Source organism: Solea solea, chromosome 15 (genome assembly GCF_958295425.1).
Source record: "Solea solea chromosome 15, fSolSol10.1, whole genome shotgun sequence".
NCBI lineage: Eukaryota > Metazoa > Chordata > Actinopteri > Pleuronectiformes > Soleidae > Solea > Solea solea.
The window spans coordinates 18,481,957-18,503,189 of NC_081148.1; the positions used below are offsets into that span (position 1 = coordinate 18,481,957).

A 21,233-nucleotide genomic window follows, 5' to 3' on the forward strand; every position below is an offset into this window, starting at 1 on the left:
TTCATAAACAGAGCCTGTTTAAAAATAAAATTATATTTTTAAAGGGTTCTTCAGTCCATTGATATGTCAGACAGTGCACACCTTGTAAGAAATATCATTCCTATCACTGGTACTGCAAAACTCACAGTTAAGTAATATGAGTCTGTACATCAAAACCAGTGTCTAACAAACACACATGGTCTTCTCACTGCTAAAAAAAAACAAGGAGAGTTGAATCACAAGCATATTTTTGAGGTATTGGAGGTTGACATGACCTGTTTCTCCAGTTGTGTGGAGTCATCATAAACAAATCCTTGAGGAAAACCAGGCTGGAGGGACAAAGGGGGATAAAGAGAAGGTGAAGTATGCTACAAGTATTCCTAGGTAGAGTCCGTCATACAGGTATCAAATCCTTTTTAACTGGGAATTTGTCCCACGTCAACCCATCACCGCATGGGGCGTGTCCAGATGGCAGGAGAACACGTGTCAGCCAATGACTGGAAACAAAAGATAAAGCAAAATGAAGTTAACAACCACCACCTCTGAATTGATCAAAATATCTCTTCAAGCAGCAAGGAAACAAACCTTCTCTTCTCTACACCAAGGAAGATTTTCAAGTTATTCAGCCTGCCGTAGTCGAAAGGGTTTCTGTATATCTGGCAGTGGTGTTAAATAAAAAACAACAACATTATGTACCACTGACACTTAAACCAAAACTAGCAAATGAAGGCGTGTGGCTCATTCTACAAAATCACAGCTTTATTTATCATCACCTGCTTTATTTTAACATTGAGCTGTCAAACGTGCTTACCTTTCCCTCCTTTGCCATTCGCTTTCTTTCCTTGCTGTTGAGATGTCTCTCAATGCTGGTTTCCCCTCTGGATATGAGAACTGTGTGCCATATTGTCAGCGCTCCCAGGGCTAATCCCACTGTGCTGAGAGACAAAGACGACACTTTGTTTGACCCATTGTCAGGGTATAAGACCAAAACACCTTATATAAACTACTGTCATTCACTGCTTACTTTGTTACTATGTGCAGTCAAGCTAATCACTCATGAACTAATCAACACGAAATGATTCCTCACATTATACTTCAGTATTTCAAAGAGGAAATTGCTTCATTTGTTTTGTGAGATCAGCCCCACACAGCATAGAAGCTCACACGAGGCGATAAGATACATCTAGAACTACTAAAATAAATTAAAAGACATGCATAAGACATAAAAACGTGGAAAAAAAACCCCACAATAAAAACAGATCAAATAAAATAAAGAAAACAAAATAGAAAATTAAATAGAAATAACATCAGCAACAAGCAGATCATTCGACTGTTTCAGGACCACAACAGCAAATGCACGCTCCCCTCAGAGCTTGTGTTTTGTCTTTGGCACAGTCAGGAGCAGCTGATCAGCTGACCTGAGTCAGTGGCAAGGTGTGTGAGGGTGTAGCAGCTCAGAGAGACAGGGTGGGGTAAGGCCATTTTAAGGAAACAACTTTTCTTGTGCCAAAACAATGCATACAAATAATCTTTGGATATGTTTTTAGCATGCATTGTGTAGTGATAGGTGGCAAATGCCAACATAAAATGCAGTTTACCTGGTAAGCACCCACATGAAGATGATGCTCTTATTAACCATCTTATCCTTTAAGCTGTAAACTGGTGCAGGTGTCTGAGGGTTGGTCTTAAAAAAATAAAATAAAAAAGGGAAAATTATAAAACAAACAGAAAAAAAAACAAATATTAAGATTAATGGTGCTGTTAAGTGAGTGTGCTGCCACTGTACCTGACCAGAGGGGAGTAGCCCAACAAGAAGTCCCAAGTCCCCCGTTACTGGTACTCCTGGCTTTTCCGTATCCAAATGCTTAAAGTGCTAGTAGAAAAGCCCACATATATTAAAGACAGAAACATCCAGTGACAGTAAGGAGCAGTCAATCCCGGCAAAAAAAGACACCAAACAAGGAAGCAAATTAACAGACAACCCACCAAGCCTTATAAGGAGGAAAAAAAGGAGGGTTGCAGGCAATTTCAGTTCAACAGTACACTGCATGTGCAGAAAATCTCACCTCATGAGCATTGTAGGCATCCAGAAACAGGTTTCTACCACTGATGGTACAGTAAAAGCAGCCCAAGGTCACGAAGAGACAGTATGAGAAAAAGTAACGATGGTTAAAATGGCCCACACAGTTATTCAGCCATGCTAAGATGCTGAAATTAAGGAAAACCACATGATTACATTACATGATTTCTAATACAAAAAAAGGAATAGTGTTAGCCCAAAGGATACGACAGTGATGGTCCATTTTCAGGATGCACCTACAAACCACAAACAGAACATTAATTTTGGTCATGGCCACAACAAGGTCCTTCTAGTTAACCATGTTATATTTTCATTTAATAACTTACCTACCCACCAAATGACAGAATAGAAGACAAATGACTCACCTGTTACAGATGCCACAGTGGTGTGTCCTTGATGGTTTGGGCATAATGCATTTTTTGCAGACTGACACAAATGGAGCGTCATTTTTTTCCTGGTTGAAAAATAATTTTTGTTGTTGTTGTATTACTAAATATAAGTACATCAGGTACAGATTATTGAAGTGATTGGAGTTCAAGTCTTACTGTCGGGGGACTCCCAGGTGAGGTCTTTGTAGCTTTGTAGTAATGGAAAGCAATCATGATGGTAATCCAATTTCCATAACAAATGTGCCAAGCGATCCATTGCGGGGAATAAGTGTACAGGACCAGAGGCAGTAGGACCATATAGGCTATCACCACAATGGAGCTGGTCAGTATCACCACCAGAAAAACAAACACCTGACAGACAAAAGAGCTTTCTTTAGAGAAAAACTTAAAACTGCCCTGTTACTCGCTGTAATTAATGAGCCCACTGAAAATCACACACTCACCGTGCCAAACCAGCGGGTGACATAATCCACAGTCCAAAACACAGGTTCAAAGACTGAGTCGAAGACCACATCAGAGTCGGTGAGGGAGTTGAAGTAAAGTGACTGCACCAGCAGTCTCATGTAAGCCCATATTTCCCTAATCCACAAAGGCAACCTATTCCTTCCTCTCCTGGTACAAAACCGTAACCGTGCAGAGCGCAGTAGGTGGAGCACAGAGGTGGGACACCACCGCATTCTGGATCTATAACACATATGCACCTGCAAGAAAAGTGAACACACAGTCAAGATTTATTACAGCCTGATACCAAGACGAAATATCTGCCACAGATATTTTATAATCACTCACTTCAATTCACTGCCACGTAAAACACACACACTTGTGGATCTAATCAGACAGTGTTTGCCATTTTAGCTTGAACATTTTACTAATTCAGTCATAATCCAGTGCATGATATCAAACTTACCGTGCGCTGTATTTAACCGGGACGGTTTTTGTTGTTGATGTTTATATAATTTCCAAATGTCAGTACGTGCCAACTGACAGACTTCACAAGACTCTTTAACAAAGCTATGTGGAAAAGAAGTGGAAAAAAAAAATGTCTAGGAAGACAACAGTCTTGTCCTGCTGCATTCTTGGCAGGGTGGAGTCTGGGTGGAGGCTTAACGGTTGGTAGCTTCCTGTATTAAGGTTGGAGGTGCAGTGATCTAAAATGAGGGTTACCTGACAAAGGGAAGGTGATGCTTCTCTTCATCACTGATTGAACCAAAGACGAGCTAGCTTTAGCTGTCGCCCCATTAAAACAATGTTTTTAAACGCGGCACTGAATGACTGTAAAGTGAATAGTCCCGCAGAATCATAAATCCCTATTGTTTGGAAGACACTCTATGTGCTGCATCGCATGTTGGGGTATATTTTGACTGATTTGTGAAACATTTTATTTTTCGTTTTACTTACTATTTTATAAAGGTACGAAAGCTACCTGGAGCAGTCCTCTCGTCGGCAGTCCTCTCATCGCCATTTTCAAAAAACGGGATACAAAACGGGATTAAAAGCTCATACTTGCGGAAAAAAGCAGGACACAGGATCTTTTATGACAACTGAATCCACAGACGTGCGCATGCGCCAGATTGTCGGCGAAAAGCATCATGGTACTCGAAGTCAGGAAACGAGTAAAAATGAGACGTTTTCTCATCTATGAGCCTTATATTTTTACTATGTTTGAAGTCTATAACCGCACACCACTATAAAATAATCGGATAGAATGTTTTTATTAACCTAAATACATACAATAGCCCTGTGTTGGCGAGCCTGGATGTCGGAGTTGTGGGATATGTAGTTCTTACTCGTGGCGGCTGTGCTAATGCTAATCTTCCACACGGACGTGTGGGTAAGCCCTATGAAGCCAACGGTGACAGCAACTTTCCGACCTCATTCTACTCACTAGTTTATATTGTTGTAACCATGTCGTTTTGTTTTAACTTCGATGTTCCAATACAAGCCAGTAAGCAAGACGACGCACATGGAATTGAAGTGCAAAACGAAAAGAAAGATAATGCTGCCACATGTGTAAGTAACGTCAGTTCACAAAAGACTTTAACTTAAGTTACTCAAAAAAAAACTATACGGCTGTAATGTCAGACTACAGTGTTTGTGACTTGAAACTTGCAGTTATTTGTATTATTGTCGTTGTTATTATTATAAAAAAACAGCATGTGCATGCACTATCGTGAACAAGACTGTAAGGCCAAAATAGCAACATTGGCACGTGAAACACCAGCAGGTGGCAGCAGTCTGTATTAAATATTGTGACAATGAACTACCAGGACCGGCCCAAGCTTTCATGGGGCCCGAAGCAAAAATTTGAATTTAGGGCTCTTTATCAATGCCAATAATTAAGCAATAGATGTGTTGCTTTAAATAAGAAATAAGGAGATGGAACTGTAACAACATAACAAACTGACTTAAGAAATAAATGTGTTTAGAACTGGTTGAAAACTATGTAAAATGTGCAAGGGTTATCATTCACTGAAAATAATGAAATGTGCTAGGGGGCCCCTGGTGGTAATGGGGCCCTAAGCAGGTGGTTTAGTTTGCTTAGGCCTTGGGTCGGCTCTGTGTACTAGTCTTCATCCACATTACTTGTTTCATCTAAAATGCATAAATTGCCTGCCGTTCACATTACTTTGGCATGACAGGGTTTGAACAAGTTTGGCTCAGTTTTTGTCTGAAAACTGGGGCAGTGTTTTAGTCTGGGTGAGCTGAAACTGAGACCTTTGGAAATGATGACGCAGTTTTTTCTGTCTGATTGTTGATTGTAATCTGTGAAGGAAAACCTCAAATAACACATACTGTCAGATAATTGTATGTGAAAGTTTTTGACCTTGGAAACAATCATGGATAAAACTCTTTTCACTTAAGACTCCACAGTTTTATCAGTGCACAAGTCAAATTAATTCAATTTTATTTGGAAAGCGCCAGTTCTTAACATACATTATTTCAAGGCACTTTACATAGTAAGGTCATGACCTTACAATTACTCAACAGGAACACAGTGAGCAAGCATTTGGCAACAGTTGAGAGAAAAAAAGTCCCTTTTAACTGGAAGAAATCTCTGACTGAACCAAGACTCAAGATTCTCTCTTACTTGACTTGACTTGACTTGAAATAAACATGAATTCAAGTGGTTTGAAACAGTGCAAAATGCCAAACTGAGTGCAAGCTTGTCTGACCAATACACAGGTGTGATCATGCTTGCATGTTGGCAGACTGCAAAATCAGACATGTAACAGTATGAACTCATCAATTAAATTACGTCCAAGGGATGAAGGCCCCCCTTCTTTAATGAAAACAAGGATCACCTTCAGTTGGCCTTATTGTTCCATATTGGACCTTTTAATCAAGTTTGTAAACCAAATTGTGTAAATAAAATGTATATTTTCCTTCTTTTTAATTTAGTTTCATGGACTTAACTTTATTGTTGGTGAGTAGATGAAAACATCTATAAGAAACATTAGTGTTGAACTAATCATTTTCTTTTTTATTTCATTAGACACAGGTAAAGGCAAAACATTTTTGCCTCTTGAATGGAGCATAGAGTAAAACTGAGGGGGCAGTAATTCGGTACATCGACTCTAAGTATAAATGCAGTGCATTTAATTGAGTTGTTTCCACTGTGTGCATAATTCCATTGCATCACAGATGATTAACAATGAAAATGCAACCACTAGAGTGCATAATAGAACACAGTCTCAAATCCATGATGTCCCTGAAGAGTCATTGTGGAAATCATAGACCTTTACACTGACATACATACATGTATGAGTTGTTTTTGTTCCATCGCTCTCCCCACAAAGCTCACAAACATGTGACAAACTTGTCAGGTATTTTTACTGCTGTGGTGTGGTCAGCATGACTGTGTTGTTGCAACAACCGTTTGTCTAACCGGTCCACTCGTTACAGTTTGTATCGGATCGTGTCTAAAGTCATCTGCGAACCTGCCAGTCATTTTTATTATTTGAGAATTATTGAGATAATATAGCATTAAGTAACTAAAATAAATACGGACAGCGTGAACTAGTTATTAAAATAAATATGTAATGCAAATATCAAAGTCGTGTTTACGACGTTAACATTACCAGTGCCGATATTGTTCGTTAGTAAATTTAAGTAAAAATAATGCTACAACACGTGGATACTGCCTATTTTATTTTCACTGAAATGACGATTGCTAGGAAAACCCTGAGACATGTGACTTCCACATTTTGTAAGTACCTAAGGCACAATAATTATCAAAATAAAAACTACCTTGGGTCAAACTGTATTGCTGACTCTGACATCTGTTATGACAAATGTGGCCCCAAGCCAAGATGCTGTCACCTTGAAACTGCTGGTATGTACATAAAGGAGGGAAAAACCTATGTTCCCTAAACATGCACACGGCTTTGTGTTATTTTCAGACACAGGATAACACCAGACCAGCAGAGCCAGTAAAGGAGGCCAAAGAACACCTTCCACCATCTGACCCACAGTTCCTCTTGGAGGACGCTGTCTCTGAAACCGTCACCGTTGGAACTCTTCCTCCTCTACACTTCCTCAACGAGACCGTTTTTGAGAAAACTGCCTCTGAAAGAGAGGATGATGAGAAAATTCTCTCTCGCACAGCAGAGCAGAGGTCTGACCTCATCTCCGGCATGTATGAGGGCGGGCTGAAGGTGTGGGAGTGCACTTATGACCTTCTGGAGCTCATTGAGAAAGAGGGCGAGACCTTTGGGGGGAAAGTGGTCTTAGATTTGGGCTGTGGTGCTGGACTGTTGGGGATATTGGCACTGAAGAGAGGAGCCAGACATGTCCACTTTCAAGATTATAACAGCACGGTTATTGAGCAGCTCACAGTGCCAAATGTAATATTAAACTGCCAAGCAGATGATGACACAGAGAGTGAAGACAACAATAAAGGGAGGGGCAGGGGAAACATACAAGAGGAAGATGGTGGTAAAAATACATTGATAAAGAAACAAGAGGTAGAAGAAGGCAGTCCACAGCCAAAGAAGCAAGCCAAAGACCTATCCCAGCACCCATTACTCGCTAAGTGCCGTTTTTATTCTGGTGACTGGAGCACATTTCTTCCATTGGTATTAAAAACAAGCCCACATCTCAAATATGACATCATTGTCACCTCAGAGACTATCTATAACACGGCTTACTACACTGCCCTTCATGAGACCCTCCACAAACTGCTAGCACCAGATGGTCTTGTCTACGTCGCCACCAAATCCCACTACTTTGGTGTCGGCGGTGGACTCAACCTGTTTGAGACTTTTGTGGAGCAGAAGAGCGTTTTCTCCGTGGATCACCTGTGGGATGGGGATGAGGGACTACAGAGGCATGTAGTCACCTTACGTTTTCAAAAGCAAAAAGACTCTTAAGGTCTGTCAGAGGCTCCTGTACTCAGCTTATATGTCATTGTAACATTGGCAGTACATGGAATAACTCTAATAAAAAATACTCTCATCTCCTATTTTCTTTTTGGTTATGTACACCCTCTTTCACTTCCTATATAGACATTTGAATATGTCCGTCAGTAATTGAAGTGCAGTTGAAAAGGGCTGTCACAGGTCTTTAGATGCACGGGGAGGAAAGAAGGGAAATGGGCTCAGTGACCTTTGTGAGTGCATTTCCCCAGTGTTCAAACAGCAGCATGAAAGCCAGGCTTGTTTCTGAAGTCTGGCGCAAAATGTCAATTGCAACTTATCCCACCAGCCCAAGGATGGAGTTTGAAAGTGGATTCTACAGTCACTGCACATCAATGGCAGGCCTCTATAGGGTCTCTGTAACTCATTTTAATTCCTCTTGAATCTTTCATTTTTTACATTCAGTTCAGTTTACGACACAATCTGAAGTGTTGCAAAACAAAAAAGTCATGACGCATTGTGAGTGAATAGTCCTTTTCAAGGAAATCCATTGAAATATTCACACAGGGTTTTTTTCTGAGGAAGTACAGTACCTGAAGTCAGGAGAGCTTCTCGTATATTAGTTGACTAAAGGGAATGAGGAAACCAGTGTTTTTTATATGATCAGTTGAAAGTTCAACTCATTACGCACTGGTGGCTTGTTTAAATATAGTGGTTTTACCCTGCTTACCCATTCCTGTCATGTCCTCACTGAGAATGATCTGTAACACTGGACTATGACCGGAGAGCAAGAGCAGAGTTATTTTTAGGAAGGCTGTAATTGATAAAAAAATTATAAAACACACCTCAGCCACACAAATATTCTCATGACTCAGTCTCATCCAAAACTGTACAGTGACGCAAGTTGATAAATACTGTTTAGAAAAAGATAGACCCTTTTCGAGGAAACTGTCTAACCAGCTCAAACATGACTCTTGACATGACATTTTGACACCCGCAGTGTGGAGACAGAATTTCCTATTACATCTTATGTAAACATACTGCTGTGTTAGACACTGTCTCATGTTGTGCACATACAAAACACCAAGCACAGTTTCTGTTTGCATATGCCTGGCCGGCAAACTTCCAGTGCGTCTGCTTCGTCATCGTCTCTCATCTCGACAGCTGTTCGTGGCCTGTGGGGGAATTCCTGGTTCTTCGAGTAGACGCAGCCTTTCCCCTGCCTACTTTATGGGAACGGGGCAGGGCCAGTCAGATGGTTTTCCTCAGAAACTATTATGTGTTGATTCACTGTGAGGGGGTGTGCTGCTCACTCCCACTGTTTCCTTCTTACTGGGAAGTGACACTCAGGCTTACCGTACAGAGGCAGCGTACAAAAAACAGAGGAGGGAGGGAGAGGGAGGGAGGGAGAAAGGCTGATGGGTGATGTGAAAGGTGGTGGTATTTAAGGTTCTTTGCTCTGAATGTCAGACAGTATGCTGTATCCTTCCTTGGGACTTGGCGGACATGGGAGAGCGATCAGAACATGCAGGTGAACTGGGGAGGGATGGCTCACTGTATGGTCATTCAGCTTGGAAAGACTTGCTGCTGTGGCTCACGGCTAAACCATCTTTATTTGTCGAAATGGGACTTGACTCTGAAAGAGCACTGGCATGAGGAGACGCATGACTGAAATAATAGTTATCTGGAACGGAACTCTTAGGTATGTATGTAGGCAGAAATTACCTTAAATCATATGGTTTATTTTGACTTAAACATAAATGTTGAAGCAAAAGTGACCAGTTTTCAGAATATTTAAAGTTGAGATCTAACCAGTACCAACTTTCGCTTTTTCTGAGTTTGAACTTTGAAGTGTTTTGTCGCTGCAAAACCAGTCTGATGTTTGAATGAGAGCAGTTTAATTCCAGTTTTGAATCTGGGTTAATGTTTTCACGGGGAATTTAGTAGTAAGAGTCTGTACAACTGGTTGTTTCCAGGTCCAACTGCCTGAAAGATAGCAGTTTCCTGCACGTGTTCAGGTGTGGCCTTCCTCAGAAAGTTCATTGTACTGTATTGCGTATATCCTAAAAGAATGTTCTCTAAAACTGAAAGAACCACAGTAACTAAGATAACATTGAGGAAAAGCCTCACCACATACATGTCATTGTCAAAACAAGCCTCTGCCTTGAATTGGGAGTTTTATTTAAATTACAGTAAAAATACTGTGATTCAGAGGATGTTGGTTAATGTCAAACTTATTTTTAAGGGTTCTGGAGACATATTGACCAGCTTTATTTTCTCAGGAATCACATTGTGTCAAAGTTCTTTTCCTGGGCGTGTACTTCCGCAATTGATAAGTCATTTCATGCCTGGATCAAAGCACTATTACCATGATTTGATTCAACGCTCGCATCATCAACCCAGTGGACAGACTTTCATTTCAGTGGTTGTGAAGCACTTCCAGGAATACTTAGGTTGCAAAGGCCGTTGACTTTCTCTCAGATGAGCCTGAAACTACACTTTGGCTAACCACAGAATTGGATCCTTTGAAGCACAACACCATTTAAGAGGTTTGTTGTTTCCTCGATCTGTTACCAATTTAGGTAAATGTGTGTATTTTTATGGAAAGTGTTAGTTGCAGCTTCTTGCTCAATCTTCCAATGAAATAGTGGGAAGGATGAGCTCATCATCTACTTTTCATGAGAAGTAGGGCTGGACTCCTCAGTGTCCATCTTCTAACTCAACCATTTTTTGTCACCTCCATGAGATTAATGTTGCTTTTTTTTTGGTTGTAGTGTTTTAGTTTTGTTTCGTTTCACCAATTCATTCTCACAATGAAGCATGACTTGTGTTCAGAGGATGAATCCATTCAAGGACTAAGAGCCTCTGGAGGACCATATTCTGATCAGAACTATACTATGAGAACTGAATTCCATAGATGGTGGCGTCTTCAGGTGTCATCTATGGGCTCAGTTCTTTTGGCATGGTACTGGTTTGTCGGCCTTAATGCACAGGACTTGTGAATCGTCACCATGAGAAACAGCTTTACTGCATTACAGCTTTACAACATTTGTTGGAATTGATAACTTCTAGAATATATGATGATCTAATTTGAGATTGCATATAATACTGTAAAATAAACTGATTTCCTAATTAAGTGTTTGTATGTTGTAAATAAAGTATAATAAAGGGAATAATTTGCCTCTGTTGTTTTTTCTGTTAGAGTTAATATACTTATTTAACACATACTCAGACTAATATGATATGACCCCATACACAAACCAACATGCTTTCAAATTACAGCATCATGGTATGTAAAGTGATTTTTGTACTATGCACAGACAACTGCCGTGGCAAACTCTTAACTCTATGACTGGACTACACCCTTTCCAATCTCCTGCAAGACAGTTTGCCCTCAGTGCAGACCACGTTCTGGGATTGCAGCCATGTTGGATTTCAGTGGAAAACAAGTCATGGGCACAGAGATTGTCATGATTGGGGAATGTGAACATATTAACAGCAGCACAGGAAAGGATAATGGCGGTTGCATCTTTCATCATCATGGTTGAATCATACATTTCCAATCTTGGGGATAATGTGTAAAATGTGTGGTGGTATTAGCCAAATAACACATAATGAAAAACAATGAGAAATCCCAGCTACAAAAACTAAGCTTTAAATGTCATAAGTTATGAATAAGCTGGCAAGAGTTTACCATAATTGTTTCTTGTCAGGGAAGTAATGATAAAAACCTGTCTGCTGATACCCATTTCCATTTGTCTGAAATAAATTTAATTGAACAAATTGGCATCTCGTTCTTGGTAACACTCAGAATGTGGGATACAATAAGGCCGCTGCCTTGTGACCCACATATTACTGTATCCAGGCGACAGCAAAACAAGTACGATAAACCAGAGTCTGGATCATGTTTAATGAATATTCCGCACAGTCAAGCACACTCAAACCAACATTACACATGTTTTTAGATTGTAAGATTGTAGCTTCATATATATTGATTACATATAAGTTTTTCTATTTTCAAAACACACTAATAAGCAAACATAGTTCTGAGCATTTTTTTTTTTACTGCATTGTAATCCCTTAATTTCAGAGGGTATATGCACCATATATTGATCAATAATTTCACAATAACCTATCAGCATAATGTAAATCAAGTGATCTGAGTGGGAGAGGGAGAGAGAGAGAGAGAGAGCGTGGCAATTCTGCACTTCCTTTGTCTTTGTTCACAGACTCACAAGTGATTCTTGACCAATCACATGGCTTCTATTGGCTGTTTCATTAAAACTATTTTGTATACAGCTCTTTCCAAATGTTATAACATTGATGCTGCAAAGAAACCTACATGAGTCAATATCTGCAGAGTTTCAGAGATGGGGAATTAAGCCATGTACCCATAATGTGAGTATTTTAATAAACTGTGGCTAAAACTCATAAATCAATTACTTTTCCAGTAATCCTGTTGCATCATATAATACTTTTCTATATAAATGTAGTATATCATGGATCAATAAAATGAAGGGAAAAGAATGCTTTAGGTCGACTACTTTAAAGGTCTAGTATTAAAAAATGTGTGACATTTGATGATGAGAAGGACAATTGTTACAAACCAAGTAAACTTCCTCTCCAAAACACAAAATATCCATCCATTTGGTCTGCTGTAGAAACATTGCACTTGCTTTATGTACAAATTACGGGCGTATTTTAACCCTACAAAAACCAAATGCTTTTATCTTAGACATTATGCACAATGCAAGCATAATAGCAAATTTCTGCCAGTAAACCCTAAATATTACACACTGGCCTTATGGAATATTTTGCTGATGATAAAAATCTAGATTTTATGTTCTGATGTTCAAATAAATTCTAGAAAACAGTTGTTTTTTTATATTTTCGTAATGGTACTTTTTCTGAACCACTACTTTTCTTTCACGATCGCTTGAAACCCCTGGATGTCCCGAATCCATACCCGCCTACTAATTGATTGACAAGCGTATCGACCAATCAGAGCCAGCTACAAATACTCAGAACGCCTAAACGTCGATTCTCATTGGGTAATAACGCCATATGTCAGTGACGTCATGACCTTCGTCCAACCAATAGGTGAATATTTTTCTGTTTAGGATGAGCAACAGGCTGGGCCCAGCACAGCTACCGAAGTTAAAACTGTTTACCTTAAGACGGCGTTGCCAGTGGGAAACCTTTATGTTTTATTTTGTGTATTTTTAGTTGTAGGGGGGCAGATATCGGGATATAACTACTTCTACGTTGTTTTTATAAAAAATACGCGGATTTAGTCGAGGTCGTGACATGGATGAAGTACGGCCTAGCAGTGGTGCTCAAGCCCACGGGCTGGTGCCGCTGTTTCCTCCGGGGCTGCAGGCTATCTACGGGGAATGCCGGCGACTTTACCCCGAGCAAGTCAACCCGCTTCAAGTAACCGCCATTGTTAAATACTGGTAGGTCCACCGTCCTATTGTTGCTGGTCTGACACATCAGTTTGGGCAGTAATGGCTACAGACATTTAGCCAGATAGCTTAGCTCAAAGCTAACGTCGCCAAGTTAAATCAGGACCTACTGTGTGCAGGTAGCAAGTTTGAGGAAATCAGTTCCAACTTATACTAGACAGGTAAAAATATAATTTGAATGAAGCTCATTACGTGTTAACACGGCGGTTTACTGCAGTACGAAAGAGGAAAAAAATATCTGCAACCAGTTTTGCTTGATCTATCTCTTTGTATTCCTATCTTTACTTTTAGACAATATAACTTTTTATTTATCTACTTAAAACCATTTCTGATTTGACTGTCTACCTATCAAGTTATCGTTCTATCTATTAGGGTTGAACAACTTGGAGGAAATATCTGCGATTTTTATTCTAAATGTTGCAACTGATGTTAGGTGTTGATACTGTGTGTACTACACAGTATCAACACCAAACAGTTAGCATGACCAACATTTACTGTATTTCCAACATGTGTATGTTGTGTGTTTTTTTTAATTTGCATAGAAAATAGAAATACCATAAAGATAACAATTTAATTGCAGCTTTTGTGATTTACTAATTGGTTGTGTTATTTTAATATTGCTGATGGGTTTTATTCTATGCTTCTTGCAGGTTAGGGGGACCAGACCCGTTAGATTACATCAGTATGTATAGGAATACAGGCTGTCCCGCTCAGGACATCCAGGAGCATTGGCACTATGTCAGCTTTGGACTGAGTGACCTTTATGGGGATAACAGGGTTCATGAGTAAGTATGTTATTACTGTAATTACTTGATTTCCACTTCCCCTAAGAGTTAAACACACTTTTATACAAAGAGTGTTCTTGATCACCCATTCTTTTTTATTCAGTTCAGTATAAACTGTTTAAAACTGTATACATTGGTACATGTAATTGCTTATATCAGGAGCTAATTACTAGACTATTACCTATTAACTAACACTTTACCCCATGAGTCTAACTTAATGCTGTGTTGTTTTGGTGTTGACAAGCATTCCGCCTAAGCCGCTCAGTTTCTCAGTTTCCCGTACACTCATGTCGATCTGTATTTAGATCACCACCAAAATCTAATAATTTCTTCCTTAGATCCATAGTCTACATCCACATAAAATGTATCCATACTTAGGTTTTTGACTTGTGCTGTTCACAAAGAAGGACAAATGCAACCAACAACATAACCCCCTTGGCAGAGGTTATAAAAGGAAAGTATGTTTGTGTCAGATTCACAGGGGCTGATGGACCCAGTGGGTTTGGTTTTGAGCTCACCTTTCGACTCAAACGGGAGGTGGGGGAGACGGCACCACCAACCTGGCCAGCGGAACTCATGCAAGGCTTGGCTCGCTATGTGTTCCAGTCAGGTGAGAAAATGCAAAAACAAAGCACTATTCATGTTTTGCATCCATGGGTAAGCAACATCAGAAGCAACATGTGTTACCATGTTAAAACATCTTTGCAGGTCTCTTGTGTGAACCTTTTGTGTAAAAGTATTGATTTGTGTTTTTCATTTAGTCAATATTTGTTAATAGACTACTACTAATTAGTAAATTATTTAACTGCTTTGGTTTTAATATAAGAGCTTTCTTATCTTTAGTGACAATGCCACCCTTTCACATCTTGGTTAACAAGAAGACTGTATGCTTTGTATAGATAATGTGGATTTTTACTGATTAAACAAGTATATATATATGTGATTTGTTTTTTGTCTTGCATGGTATTTAAAAAGGCACTGTTTGCCTTTGACTGAGTGCAGGAGCAATGTGTACACACTGTTCTGCTAAGTTCTTCAAATCCCTCAGTTGTGTATAAAACATACACAACAAAGTGTGGTTCAAAAGGGAGGAGGCATTTAAAAGCCACACAGAAAAAAGAGGGCTTTTCTCTCCTGGTTCCTCTCTCTCCACCCAGACTTTCACTCTATTCTCCAGCTGGGGTCAATTTGCGCGTGGGTGGGCTGGGCCCTCGAGCTAAATGAATGTTGATTCCAGTCCATCTTCCCTCTCACACTTCTCCTGTTATAAATCTAGGCTGAGTGGATGTTACCTCCCAAGCAGTTTCCTCACAAGGAAATATTGATTTTATATTTTTTTCTTGCAAACTGTGTTTTTTCCCCCCACACTAACTCACTTGGATTCTCTCACTGATCTTTGCCCTCTCCTTTCCTGTTCCTGTATCTTTCCCCCCACTAAGTCAAATAATGAAAAGTACGGAATTATGTGCCTCTTACAACTGGTTGAAGTTTGAAATGCAGTGTTTATTCACAGCTTAAACAGCCCAGCTTGTCCACCCCTGAAATAAATCTGTCCTTTTCATCTTTGTTTGACAGAAAACACATTTTGTAGTGGCGACCATGTATCGTGGCACAATCCACTAGACAACAGTGAATCTCGTATTCAGCATATGCTGCTCACAGAGGATCCACAGATCCAACCAGTTCATACACCTTTTGGCACAGTGAGCTTTCTCCAGGTGAGTTCCAATATAACTTACTATCTGACAGCTAAATTAAAGCCAACATTGGGCATCCATATTGTGCTTGGATTGAGGAAAAAGAAAGTCCAGAGTGACTTTGTAGACATTTCCCTTCAGGGACATCTCAGTAGAGTGTCCTGACTACAGTAAATGTCTGAATGTTTCTTATAGATTGTTGGTGTATGTACGGAGGAGCTACAAGCAGCTCAACAGTGGAACGGCCAGGGTATTTTGGAACTGATGCGTGGAGTCCAAATGTGAGTAAACCTGTGTATTATTGTACATATGAATCAGCTAGAGTACACACTTGCATACATATACATTTTTTTTTAAATTAGCCTACAACCTAACCCTCTGTCATTGACGAGAAACAAACATGTTGGGAGCAAGAGAGTTTATTGTTCATGTATTAACTTTGTGTTGATAACTGCCCTGCACTAATGTTGATGATGGTCCTCCTGTGTACAGAGCTGGTGGCCCTTGGCTCATCACAGACATGAGGAGAGGAGAGACAATTTTTGACATTGATCCACACCTACAAGTAAGGCTTTATCAAGTTCTCACACTCTCGATATAGTATATTTGTGATCAGTAGTGTGAAGTACACTGTATATACCGCACAGCTGCAAGTAGCACACGTATAGCCCTCTTTATACTTGGCACCAACATGCATCTTAGGTAATCTGATCACAAGGGGATGGCTAAAAGAATATTAAAAAGAGTGGGTTTATCTCCCATTGTGTTCCAGGCAAGCTTTACTGCCTGGTTTTGTACATAATTGGGTGATTTTTCTGACAGACGATGAATTTGCAGTTGCATATATGAGCTGCTAAACAATTTTGGATGATGTAATAGTCCAAAATAGAACATATTAAATTGCAGCTCTTGTGTTTTGCTGATTGTGATGTTTAAAATTGCACTATGTGCAATTTGAGGACTGGAGGGAAAAAATGAGTACTCACTTTCATGTATCCAAAGGATACTAGTTAAGGAGACAGTCCTTGCCCAGTGTTATGGTCATGTTAATGTTGTGACATTTTAAGTTCTGGTGACAGGTTTAAGTTCTTTTAAGGAATCTGATTCAAACACAGGATATATGGAATAAAGAAAGGATTTTTCTGTATGCAGCGATGGATGAAGAACATCTGGCCTCCAGACATTATACAGCCACAACAGCCATAAGGGAAACAGCAACCCAAAGATATTTAGATTCTGTACATTTTTTAAATGACTCTCACAGGGAGAAGGTTCCCCACCCCAGTTTACAACTATGATTCATAAGTCTGCTCTCTAACCTGATGTTTAGTGCCTCCTGCTGGTCCATCTTTATGGATATGTCGTGTCTTCATTTCTGGTTACCTTAGGTGAGTTCTCTGAGTTAGTGTTAATGTTTGCGTATATGTCTTGCTCATCTAAGCAGGAGAGAGTGGACCAGGGAATTGAGACAGAGGGTTCTAACCTTAGTGGTGTCAGTGCCAAGTGTGTGTGGGATGATCTGAGTCGACCGCCAGAGGACGAGGAGGACAGCCGATCCATCTGCATAGGATCACAGCCACGCAGGCTCTCGGACAAAGGTAGGCTGAGTCCTAAAGTTAAGAAAAAAGTAAAATCCTTACAGGCTGAGAGGATTTAAGAAGGGTTAAATATTCTGTATGTCAGCAGTTCATGATGAGCTAACTCTTTGTTGATCTTTGTGTGCGTTGACAGACACAGAGCAGATCAGGGAGACTCTGAGAAAAGGACTGGAGTTTAACAGTAAAGCAACACTACCACCCATCAGCAACCAGAGACAGGGCCATGAGAGACCTCAGTGAGTCTTCCTCCCACACACATTGACAGGGGTTTAGCTCACCACCACAGGTTACACCAGGATAACTCCCTCCTTTTGAGGGTAGTGACTCAGTGCTTTTGACATCTGAACTGTTATCGCCATTGTTTCTCGGAAACCGGTATAATTTGGTCATTTGTCACTATCCTGTTGCATGCTCTCTGGAAATCTTCACATCTTGCACATAAAGACCAAAGCCAAGAAGCTCATTGTATCATTAAAGACTTCCTCACTTACATTTTCCTTCCACCTTTCTTTTTTCTTCTTTGTCTGTTTTTCAGGAGTAGGAAGGACAGTTTGGAGAGTGAGAGTTCAGCAGCCATTGTTCCACATGAGTTGGTGCGAACACGTCAGTTGGAGAGTGTCCATCTGAAATTTAACCAAGAGTCGGGCACGCTGCTGCCACTCTGCCTGCGGTAACGGCACTCTCTCCCACGCCCAATTTTTTTTTTAATGTCTGTAAACAGATAAAGAATAGTTTAAATTGACTGGCAAAATGTCTTAATAAAACAAGAGAAACACACATTACATTTGTTTCTTAGGAAGAACATTGATTTCATTTAGAGAATAAACAAAGAGTCAGCTTATACAATTTGAACTGTCCTTTACACCAAGATGGAAGTATTTTATTTTAGCAGGATATGTAAATATTGTAGTCCCCAAAAATGTCTGTTTTTTGTCAGTATTGCACACCCCTAATGTTGGGCAGAGAAGCAGAGAGGAGAGATGAACAACATGACCACAAATTGAAGATAGTTTGCCCATGTGGTGGTCAGTGTTGCTATTGTAAAAGAAAATTAAGTTTGTAAAAATCAAATGAGGATCCATAAGATTAAATTACTTTTTTCTCAATTAAAACAAGCTTTCCAATTGTTCTTGTTTCTTTGCTAAATCATTAAAACTGAATAATTTTGGTTTGTGGACAAAACAAGACATTCGAAAGCGTCATCAATTCCATTTCATAATTTTTCCTCAATTACTCAATTAATTGGGAAAATATTCAACACATTAATCAATTATGAAAATAATCCTTAGTTGCAGCCCTAATTATAACGTGTGACAAAAAAAATTGTTCTAAAGTTGACATCTTTAAAAAGCTTGCTAGTAGAGAGAGGAGAGTGGCTACAGCTAAAAATGAATGAAAACTCACCCTTTTGCACCTGAAATAACCATTTGTACGTCATACTGTTTTTTGTTTAATCTTTAATAGGGGCCGGTTGCTCCATGGGAGACATTTCACTTATAAAAGTATCAATGGAGACACAGCCATTACGTTTGTGTCCACTGGAGTTGAAGGAGCTTTTGCTACTGAAGAGCATCCGTATGCAGCTCACGGCCCCTGGCTCCAGGTATATACTCAGAGATTCACACACCAATCACAGTTTTCACCATGTAGGGCTTTCATATTTAATGGACTGCTTGCTCTTTCTATTTTAGATATTGTTGACTGAAGAGTTTGTGGAACAGATGCTTGGGGATTTACAGGAACTCAACACTCGTGAGGAGGTCGGTTAAAACCCCCTGCTTTTAACTCCACTTTTCACTTTCTGTTCTGTTGGACTGCTGTGATATATTTAACCTGGTTTACCCTTTTACTTTGTACAGACAAAGCTACCAAAGGAGTACAGTTGGCCAGAGAAGAAGCTGAAGATCTCGGTCCTACCAGATTCTGTGTTTGATAATCCATTGCAGTGAGGCAGAGGTGTTTAATCTCCTAAGCAAATGCCATCATAAAAATACCAAAAACTGCAACATTTCCAGAGTGTGGGCCACCATGAACAGGAGCAATCCCAGAGCATGCAGCAACTCCAGGGAACCATGGAGATATGTAGTTCCCACCATGGACGGAATGAAACTGATTCATCTGTGAAACTGATCTACGGGATGATGTAAAGATCTTTGGCTGTCCCTGCGTTCTCAAACAATGGTTTACAATATGAGAGACTATTGAAAGTGTTAAATCAGCTACAACCCAGCCTCATCCAGGTGGTTGAATGGTTACAAACAATCAGAAGTGACACATTAGCTGTAGCGGCAAAACAGGATGTTGTCATTCCTTAAGGAAGGCCTGCCAGGTCACAAATGCAGTTGAACATGCATCCTGTGATCACGAGACGTGACATCCCAAGTAATGATTGTGCTGCAGTTCTCAGAAACTAGTTCTATTTATTCCAGTAGCCTTAGAAGTGACAGAAAATTCACATGTCAAACCTTTTTTTTTTTTTCTCCTCAGTGTTGTTTTTTTTTACCTGAGCTGATGTGTGTAGTATTTGCAAATGCTGGACATTTTCTCTTTTGTGTTTGTGGTCATACCAAAGTTATAACTCTGTCTTAAATGTGTCACAATCCCTTTTCGAAAATAACCAATTCAACATCAGAGTTGTTTGTTTAGATTTTTGTCAAATGCTGCTGGTATAACCACATTATTCCCTTATGCCGTGAACATGGCTCCTCTATATTTGTAATGTCTTCTTTCAGTTTTTTTTTTCATGCTGAATGATGCATGTTTTAGAGTAATGAAATTACATCTTTCAAATCTGTCGTCACTTGTCTTGTCTCCAGTGTAAAGTGAAATGTAAAATGTGTTTTTGATTAGTAGGACCTGCTGGGAGTGAATTTTTCAGTGCCTTGTGTTGAAAAGGACCACATATTCTCTGCCGACTTTCGCCCTCAGCTCCTGGACTGTTACTCATTGTCTTTGTCTGACACCGTCGGTGCATTCCACGTTCACACCAAAACAAAGAGACTACTTTTGCTGCAGTGTCTTTTTTTCTCCTCAAAAGTGTACTCTTTTTACAACCTTTTTTTTATTATTTTTTTTGTAATTTCTATCTTGTTGATTGAACTGGCTGATTGTAATCCCAAGTGCATTAAAGAGTGTAGATATTTACACAAATAAAGCTGGAACACTAAAGCAGAAATACAGAGAAACGATTTCCATGAGAATAAAGAACTGTATCTTCCTTTACAGTATGCATAACTTAACAGAACACTATCTGAACAGTTGTGGAAGTTTTGAAATGTACATTTAATAAAAGTGAGTTTAAAAGGTCTCCTTGTCGACTGCTAGAAATCCCTTTTGATCTGGTATAATTCATTCTTTATATGAAGTAGGTTGAAAATGATCATGAAATCACATATGCAGTTATAATTAGTCTGTGTTTAACAAAAGTAAATGGCACAGCTGTTTACTTGCTGTTTACTTATTTTTGTATTTCATATTTTGCCAACACACTTTCTCATGTTGGTTGCCTGATTCGTTGCCATGGTTTCTTATTTGTATTTTTTTTGCATTTGTACTCTTATTAATCCCAGTAAGAGGATTTATTGTCTGCATTTAACCCATCCTCTATTAGCAGTCTTGTATAAAGTACCTTATAGGGATACTTAAGTAAAAGTACAATTATCTTACCAGAAAATGACTTTGGTAGAAGTTGAAGTCACTTTTTATAATATTACTGAGGTAAAAGTCACATTTACAGTACTTAAGTATCGATAGTAATTTTCTGATATAAAATGTACTTCAGTTTTAGAAGTAAAAGTAATAAGGAAGGGTGAGGAGTTAGGACTTAACAACGGTAGATCAGTGGTAGGGTGAGTTGTCTTTCAACTGAAAGGTTGTGGGTTCACTT

At 39.5% G+C, this 21,233-nt stretch overlaps 3 protein-coding genes across 4 annotated transcripts; 2 read left to right on the top strand and 1 right to left on the bottom strand.

The window, feature by feature from the left end:
- Window positions 1-320: 320 nt before the first annotated feature.
- On the bottom strand, window positions 321-3,992 carry zdhhc16a (zinc finger DHHC-type palmitoyltransferase 16a). Its single transcript, XM_058650743.1, has 11 exons — window positions 3,872-3,992; window positions 2,892-3,149; window positions 2,605-2,799; window positions 2,425-2,513; window positions 2,267-2,295; window positions 2,046-2,179; window positions 1,766-1,852; window positions 1,578-1,663; window positions 791-914; window positions 565-635; window positions 321-476 (listed from the first exon to the last, which is right to left on the bottom strand). The coding sequence occupies exons 1-11, from the start codon at window positions 3,908-3,910 to the stop codon at window positions 374-376; spliced, it is 1,215 nt and encodes a 404-aa protein (XP_058506726.1). The 5' UTR covers window positions 3,911-3,992; the 3' UTR covers window positions 321-373.
- Window positions 3,993-4,103: 111 nt separating this feature from the next.
- Window positions 4,104-7,909, top strand: mettl18 (methyltransferase 18, RPL3 N3-histidine). The gene is made up of 2 exons (XM_058651871.1): window positions 4,104-4,458; window positions 6,849-7,909. The coding sequence occupies exons 1-2, from the start codon at window positions 4,354-4,356 to the stop codon at window positions 7,815-7,817; spliced, it is 1,074 nt and encodes a 357-aa protein (XP_058507854.1). The 5' UTR covers window positions 4,104-4,353; the 3' UTR covers window positions 7,818-7,909.
- A 4,998-nt stretch (window positions 7,910-12,907) lies between these two features.
- sufu (suppressor of fused homolog (Drosophila)) lies at window positions 12,908-20,654 on the top strand. 2 transcript variants are annotated; one of them, XM_058652276.1, is made up of 12 exons: window positions 12,908-13,258; window positions 13,918-14,052; window positions 14,526-14,662; window positions 15,628-15,770; window positions 15,945-16,030; window positions 16,242-16,314; window positions 17,191-17,347; window positions 17,481-17,583; window positions 17,883-18,017; window positions 18,812-18,950; window positions 19,039-19,107; window positions 19,207-20,654. In XM_058652276.1, exons 1-12 carry the CDS (start codon window positions 13,110-13,112, stop codon window positions 19,294-19,296), a joined length of 1,416 nt encoding a protein of 471 aa, XP_058508259.1. In that variant the 5' UTR covers window positions 12,908-13,109; the 3' UTR covers window positions 19,297-20,654. The 2 variants fall into 2 exon arrangements, with proteins under 2 accessions (XP_058508259.1, XP_058508260.1); XM_058652277.1 differs by having other exon boundaries at window positions 17,194-17,347.
- Window positions 20,655-21,233: the final 579 nt, after the last annotated feature.